This window comes from Nymphaea colorata, chromosome 13 (assembly GCF_008831285.2).
Source record: "Nymphaea colorata isolate Beijing-Zhang1983 chromosome 13, ASM883128v2, whole genome shotgun sequence".
Taxonomy (NCBI): domain Eukaryota; kingdom Viridiplantae; phylum Streptophyta; class Magnoliopsida; order Nymphaeales; family Nymphaeaceae; genus Nymphaea; species Nymphaea colorata.
Window position 1 is genome coordinate 12,334,291 of NC_045150.1, and position 8,549 is coordinate 12,342,839.

Below are 8,549 nucleotides of genomic sequence, written 5' to 3' on the forward strand. Positions count from 1 at the left end.
GTAGCCAGTAGGCTCTACCAACCCAGATGGACATCTCTTCACTCCGTCACTCTGCGGGCCCTCCTCGGGAACTGAGTGTGCTCTCCACGCCGAGTAGCCAGTAGGCTCCGCCAGCCCAGAAAGTCATCTCGTCTCTCCGAAACTCTGTGGGCCCTCCTCCGTAACTAAGTGTGCTCTCGAAGCCGAGTAGCCAGTAGGCTACGCCAGCCCAGACGGTCATCTCATATCTCTGTCACTCTACGGGCCGCCCTCCAGAACTGAGTGTTGTCTACACGCCGAGTAGCTAGTAGGCTCCGCCAGCCTAGACGGTCATCTCGTATCTCTGTCACTCTTCGGACCGCCCTCCGAAACTGAGTATGCTCTCCGCGCCGAGTATCCAGTAGGCTCCTCCAGCCCAGACGGTCAACTCATCTCTCCGTCAGCCCTCCTCCGGAACTGAGTGTGCTCTACATGCTGAATAGCCAGTAGGCTTCGCCAGCCCAGACCTTCATCTCGTCTCTTCGTCACTCTTCGGGCCGTCATTCGTAACTGAGTGTGATCTTCACTCCGAGTAGCCAGTAGGCTCCGCTAACCCAGACGGTCATCTCGTCTCTCCGTCACTCTACAGGCCGTCCTCCAAAACTAAGTGTGCTCTCCACGCCAGGTAGCCAGTAGGCTCTGCCAGCCCAGACGATCATCTCGTCTCTCCGTTACTCTGTAGGCCGTCCTCCGAAACTGAGTGTGCTCTCCACGCCGAGTAGCCAGTAGGCTCAGCCAGCCCAGATGGTCTTCTCATCTCTCCAACACTCTGCGGGCCGTCCTCCGGAACTGAGTGTGCTCTTCACGCCGAATAGGCAGTTGCCCATACGGTCATCTTTTTTTTTGTATTTGTAAGTTTTCTTTTACTTTTTGTTGCCTTTTTTTTTGCAAGTGGTGTGTTTCATTTTTCATCTTTTTTCTTATGGTTGTTATTCTAATTATTTGGTTTGTATATTGTTTTTTTCTTATGCATTGTTTTTCTTTCCTTTTTCTTTCATGTTGCAAGAATCATTTCCTTTTACGTTCCAGGATACAAGAACAGGAAACCACGTTGTAGGACATCGGTTCAGGTGAACCCGCCATATATTTGTTCTGAAGTGACTCCATTTCTCTTGCTGCACTATCCCACTGAATGAACATTGCAGTGTGCACCTTATAAATGTTGTTCTTCTTGTTTCTGTTTTTCTTGTTTTTCTTTTTCTACCATTTTTGCAGATAGCTGGTTTTATATTTCTCTGTGTTCTATTTTTATTTATTTTTTTATGCTGCACTGACCCTTTTCTCTCTTGTTTTTGTGCTCCTTTTCTTTCACACTGTGGCTTTGGCAAACCATTGTTGTAAAGTGTCATTTTCAGGTATAACTGACGACCTTGTTCTCCTTTTCTTCTTCTGTTGGGTTTTACTTTTTTTTTATGTTTGTTTTTCATAGACTCTGTGGATTATGTTTCTTGGATTCAAGCTTTTAAGAAAGTTAACATATGTGGATCCAAAACGATACATTCAGAAAATGTCATGTTGCTAGAAATTAGTGCATTTTGTTTAGCATGTAATTAAAAAATGGCAAATGAAAAGTGTAGACTGGTTGTTTGTTGTAGACATTAAATGGATTTTAAAGAGATGCAAGGACTAAAGAGACATTTGATTTGATAGTGAATCTGTTACTCTTGTATTTAAGTTTCTTATACTTTAGTTTTGGATTTTATATCTATCTTTTTTGTTTCCATGTATCTTTTTAAGATGTTGATTTTTTTTGTGCTTAAATAATCTAATGAAATGGCACTCAAAGTGAGACTCAAGTTGAAAAATATGGCTATGTATTCTTTCAAGTTATTTGTTCATTTTCTTTCTATATTCTTCGTCATCTTTTACCAACAATTTTTTTTTCTTAATGCATGTCTCTTGGCAGGCTTGAACTGAATTGCTAGAAGAACAAGAACCCAAATCTCCCTTCCTCCTGTAGGAGTTCTTCCACATTTCCTTTTTCTGTATAAAAGGTGGTCTAAGCTTCAGGTTTAAGATTTTTCCTTTTCTTTTTTTTGGGTCTTTTTAGGTTGTGGATTGTTCAAGAAGGGAGCATGCAAGAGTTCCTCATTGCTCAAGTAGTTGAAAAGGCAAGAGAACCAAAGAAGTCATTCTCTTGATCGAAGAGGAGGAGGGCAGTGATCATGCAGAGAAGCTGAAGACAAGAAACATGAGTTCGAATGTGCAGAAAGGTAAGACAGCGAAGGATGACAATGATGTTGAAATGAGAAAGTTTGGAAGGAAAAAAAGATGTTCAACATGGAAAGGGAATGAACCATTAGACGCATCTTCTAGGGTTTCTCGAAGGTTATGGAGGACAAAAATGAAATGCAAGAAGCTACGGATCACAATTTGCTCCTATATCAGAGCAATTGAGCTCATGAGCAGTAGGGATGATAATGAGGATTCAAATTGGCCTTTGAGAAGCTACCAAGAAGGAATGCACTCGAACGTCATGAAAGTAAGAGAAAAAGTATTTGTTGATCTAGTCAGCAGTGAGGATGATGATACGAAGGGAGGAGAAAAAGTATTTGTTGATTTGTCAGCAATGAGGATGATGATAACAGTAAGCAGTTCAAGACAAAAGAACAAGAAGAATAAGAAGATACTGACAATGATGACGATGGTGATGACTATATTGGTTATGATGACCAGTCTGATTCATATGATGATGAATGATGATTATGATAATCAGTATAATTATGAAGATGACGATGAAGAAGAAGGTGGAGGCTTTGATGTTGGTGCTGGACTAGGTGGTGGACGGTTTGGTGGTGGTGGCGAACTTGGTGGCCTTGGCGGTGGCTTTGGTGACGGAGCTGGTGTTGGAGGTGGGCTAGGTGGAGGTGGCGGTCGTGGTTTTCGTGGAGGCGGTGGGCTCAGTGGCTTAGGCGATTGATTTGGTGTTGATGCTGGTGGCGGCGGGCTTCCTTGAACGTCAAGTCAAACGACTTTTACACTTCCATCGTACGTGTTTTGAGTCTGATTGCTCTTGTGTAAATGTGTGTTTGGTATGAAGTTGGAAATATAATATCAAACGTATTAATTTCGAGTCATGAAGTCCTTCCTATTATTGATTAAATGAAAATTTGTCTTTGCAATTTCATATGAGGAATTCGGTAATATGGAATATTTGTATGCTTATTATTTTCCAGGTTTCTCTTGTATGATCTTGAATTGATTTGGCGTGGAAGTGCTACCTTTTCTCCTTGTAAAAGCTACTTCTTATGAAAGGGGTTTATTTCCCTCACACTATAAGGTGTTGTTAACCAATAATTCCAATGTTCTTTGATATATTATATTTTCGAACTCTGTAAATTTTGTACGGAAGGAAACCAGTAACGGTCTAGTCCAATGTTACCTAAATCGTAATGTCATTCATTCGGTGCGCTCCATTGGGGCTTTTTCTTCTCTTCGATCTTACCAGCAGAAACTCTCTCTCTCTCTCTCTCTCTCTCTGTGTGCGTCTCTTCGTCACTCTATGGGCTGTCCTCCGGGACTGACTGTGCTCTCCACGCCAAGTAGCCGGTAGGCTCCGCCAGTTTAAACGGTCATCCCGTCTCTTCGTCACTCTGTGGGCCCTCCTCCGGAACTAAGTGTGTTCTCCACGCCGAGTAATCAGTAGGCTCCGCCAACCCAGACGGTCAACCCATCTCTTTGTCACTCTGCGGGCCATCCTTCGGACATGTACTCTCCACGCCGAGTAGCCAGTAGGCTCTGCCAGCCCAGACAGTGGCTGCAGACCGTCGTCCAGAACTGAGTGTGCTCTCCATGCCGAGTAGCCGTAGGCTCTGCCAGCCCTGACGGTCATCCCGTCTCTCTGTCACTCTATGGGACCTCCTCCCGAATTGAGTGTGCTCTCCACGCCGAGTAGCCGGTAGGCTTTGACTGCCCAGATGGTTATCCCATCTCCCTGTCACTTTGTGGGCCCTCCTATGGAACTGAGTGTGCTCTCTACGCCGAGTGGCTTGTAGGCTCCGCCAGCCCAAACGGACATCCCGTCTCCCCGTCACTCAGCTGGCCCTCCTCTGGAACTGAGTTAGCTGGTAGGATCTACCAGCCCAGACATTCATCCCGTCTCCTCGTCACTCTCTAGGCCCTCCTCTGGAACTGAGTGTGCTCTCCATGTCGAGTAGCCGGTAGGCTCCGCCAGCCTAGACGACCATCTCGTCTCCATGTCACTTTGTGGGCCCTCCTCCGGAACTGAGTGTGCTCTCCACGCCGAGCAGCCGGTAGGCTCCGCCACCCTAGACGGTCATCTCGTCTCTCTGTCACACTACTGGCCATCCTCTGGAACTAAGTGTGCTATTCACGCCGAGTAGCCAGTAGCCCAGACGGTCGTGTTTTTTTGTGTGTTTATAGCTAGGAAAAAGGGGTGTTAAAGTTCATGAAAAGGGAAGGAGCCATCAGACGCATCTTTCAGGGTTTCTCGAAGGTTATGGAGGACAAAAATGAAATGCAGGATGCTAGGGATCACAATTTGCTCATCTATTAGTGGAAAAGATGAGAAGAATGGAGCTATTAAGCTCATAAGTAGTGGGGATGATAATGATGATTCAACTTTGCCTTTGAGAAGCTACCAAGAAGGAATGTACTCGAACATCATGAAAGTAGGAGAAAAGGTATTTGTTGATCTAGTCAGCAGAATGATGATATGCAATGATGACAAAAAGTATTTGTTGATTAGTCAGCAATGAGGATGATAATAACACTAAACAGTTGAAGACAAAAGACCAAAATGAAGAAGAAGAAAAAAAAAGAATGAGAAAAAGATGGAAGATACTAATGATATTGAGGATGATGATGACTCTAATGTAGACCTTGACTGGTATAATTGTGAAGAAGAAGAAGAAGATATTGACGAGGATGACGATGGCGATGACTATATTGGTTATGTTGACCTGTATGATTCAGATGATGATGACTATAGTGTTTATGATGGTTTTGATGATTGCTATCATTATGAAGATGACGATGAAGAAGAAGGTGGAGGCTTTGGTGGTGCTGGACTAGGTGGTGGACAGTTCTGCGGTGGTGGCAAACTTGGTGCCCTTGGCGGTGGCTTTGGTGGCGGAACTGGAGTAGGAGGTGGGCTGGGTGAAGGTGGCAGTCATGGTTTTCGTAGAGACAGTGGGCTCGGTGGCCTAGGCGGTGGATTTGGTGGTGGTGCTGGTGGAAGACTTGGCGGCAGGCTTCTTTGAACGTCAAGATAGACGACTTTTACACTTCCATTGTACGTGTTTTGAGTCTGATTGCTCTTGTGTGAATGTGTGTTTGGTATGAAGTTGGAAATATAATATCAAATGTATTAATTTCGAGTCATGAAGCCCTTCCCGTTATTGATTAACTGAAAATTTGTCTTTGCAATTTCATGTGAGGAATTCATTAATATGGAATATTTGTGTGCCTTTTATTTCTAGGTTTCTCTTGTATAATCTTGATTTGGTTTGTTGTTGAGGCACTACCTTTTCTCTTTATAAAAGCTACTGTTTATGAAAGAAGTTTCTTTCCCCTAGCACTGTAAGGTGATCTTAACCAATAATTTCAATGTTCTTTGATATATTATATTTTCGAAATCTTTAAATTATGTACGGAAGGAAACCTGTAATGGTCTAGTCCAACGTTACGTAAATAGTAACGTTCTTCATTCGGCACGCTCCATCGGGGTTTTTCGTCATCATGAAAAAGGCTAGCAGTGCTGCCGAAGCGCGCTACATGCTTTTTCTTCGCATGTGTGTCTTGTACCGTTTCTCTTCTCTTCTTTTTTTCTTCTATCTTACCAGCAGAAACTCTCTCTTCCGCTCTCTCCCTCTCTCTCTATGTGTGAGTCTCTTCGTCACTCTATGGGCCGTCTTTCGGAACTGAGTGCGCTCCCCACGCAGAGTAGCCAGTAGGCTCCACCTGCCCAAACGGTCATTTCATCTCTTCGTCACTCTGCGGGCCATCCTTCAGAACTGAGTGTGCTCTCCACGCCGAGTAGCCAGTAGTCTCTGCCAGCCCAAATGGTGACTGCAGACCGTCGTCTAGAACTGAGTGTGCTCTTCACGCCGAGTACCCAGTAGGCTTCGCCAGCCAAGATGATCATCTCGTCCCTCCGTCACTCAGCGGGTCCTCCTCCGAAACTAAGTGTGCTCTACATCGAGTAGCCAGTAGGCTCCACCAACCCAGACGGTCATCCCGTCTCTCCGTCACTCAGCGGACCCTCCTCCAAAACTAAGTGTGCTCTCCACGCCGAGTAGCCAGTAGGCTCTGCCAACCCAGATGGTCATCCCATGAGCTGGCCGAAAAGGATAAAATTTGCAGGACATTGCGTGGATGGATGTGGACTAGAATATTATGTGCTACCCACTTCACTACAATGTGTGCAGAGCTCCTTTCAGTTGAAGACTTGCAGGCCAACCAAACTCCTGCAATATGGGATGACCTTGAAGGGTCTCTCTAATGAAATAGGTGGATAGGTTGTAGGTATAAAATTTCACATAAAAACATGAATGTACTTTAGATAGTACCTCACCACTTACTTTTTCTTTATAGAATGTAAAGCCTATTCATGACTGATAACCCTTTATGAAGGAAAAGAGTAAGTGGTGAGCGTGGTGGATACTATTTCATTTTCCTGAGTTACATGATATATTGCAGTTTCACTTATGGTTTGCTTTTTTCTTTTCATTACGTTAAGGAGATACATAATATGTATGTATGTATGTATTAGATAGAAACTTGATGTTTCTATTTTAAGAGGGAGAAGTAGGGTCATCATTGTTCGACGGTTGATGACTTCGCTGGTGAAAGCTACATCAATCAGCCAGAGAAAGATAGAAAAGTGGACCTCCTTACGCAAGTCTTGGCCTCTATTTGGTGTGCCTATCCATGTGGATATGAGGAAGGATGACTGAAAACATAAGATGACAGCAGATGCAAACTGGGATGACCCACAAATAACTGACTAAGAGGAAGAGGATGAGACACTAGGTTGAAGATGACACAGGAAATGTAAGAGGAGAAAAGACAGCAAAGGAAACTCTCTCTCTCTCTCTCTCTCTCTCTCTCTCCCCTGTTAAACCATTAGTCATGGTTGAGGGTTTCAAATTAAAAAAAAACATCAAGGTGCTTACTCACCAGCTCTGTTGGGAGCTCCTGCCAACAGCTCCTTAATTGGATCTAAGGTTCAAACACAAAATTCAGCATGTGGCGGCAGATAGGGATCTCAATAGATTAGGTTAGAATTTGATATATTCTGAATCATATCTAAGTTTTTGGATATTCACATGTTTAGATTAAAAAATGAATAAAGAATCTAGTCTGGATCTTATTTTTACATTTATATCTGAATTTGAATCTTAATTTTTTAACCAAATCTAGTATATGTTCAAAACTCAAAAAGCATAGATAATTATTTAAAACTAAATTCGATCTATGTATATCTGAATTGAGATGAAACCCGATGTCATTTTTTAAATTAAATATATTAATTTTTTTCATATCTGAATTTTTCAAAATGGTTTAGTGGGTATCCAACTTAAATCAGATATATGGACATCCCTACTTGCATATCATCAATATGGAATCATTATGATATCTAGGGCATGAGGATCAGATTTGGATCTGACATATGAGGCTATCACACGATCAACAAGATTTAAAAATCTTAACTTCTTATCTTCTCAATTTTACAACCTAGTCCTTGCAATTGATTCTTGAATGAGCAAGATCTAGACAGTCGCAAAATATTTATTTGCCCATTTTTTTGTTGGTATGTTTTTAATTTAAAAAGAAAACAAGCTTCGGATCCTTCAAATAAAAATATGCTAGATTGATTTGGGTTCCGATTTTCTGATCCTTTTTGGAAGACGGTCCACTCAAAAAGGATTTTGGCAATACAAACGTTCTCATTATTAATATTAACTAGCCGCCATATCTGGAACCGCTTATCTATTTAATACAACGTTGAGAAATAAAATGTGAAATAATTAGATTAAGACATCAGGTCCATTCCGTGTTAATATCGTCAGGATTGAACTAATTGTTATCGCAATCAACAAGTTACCTTTGGCTTAATTTCTTTTACGTTATTTATCTAAACTATTATATTTTTTTCTATAACTTTTTTTTTTTACCGCCCAAATCGTATGCTAAAGGTTATTAAGCCATGCAAGATGTTAATGGTGATTGATTCAATTCATCATTTTGTATTTTTTTAATGGGATTTTTCAAAAAATTGTTGAGACCGATAAAATCGTCCCATTCAATTTGGCATGATCTAGACTGCAGTTTTTCTTGATATATTTATTTTTCTTTTTAAGAGAAGATCAAATCTAAAAAAAGCCGAGTAATGTATGATTCGCTTTTAGTGTCGGGCTTCCTTGCCTACTTAACGTTTTAGCTAAAGAAAGAAATTTACTGTTTATTGTCGCTAAGACCCTTTGAATATGGACCGTCTTACCGCCACGAGCAGTGTTTACTGTTGGTAAAGAACCCGCACAAGGTGGTGGTAGATGCATTGCCAATAT

The 8,549-nt window shown here is 42.1% G+C and overlaps 1 protein-coding gene across 1 annotated transcript; it reads left to right on the plus strand.

Annotated features, from left to right (window-relative positions):
• The first annotated feature begins 4,811 nt into the window (after positions 1-4,811).
• LOC116266685 (glycine-rich protein 5-like) lies at positions 4,812-5,240 on the plus strand. The gene has a single exon (XM_031647997.1). It carries the CDS (start codon positions 4,812-4,814, stop codon positions 5,238-5,240), a length of 429 nt encoding a protein of 142 aa, XP_031503857.1.
• Positions 5,241-8,549: the final 3,309 nt, after the last annotated feature.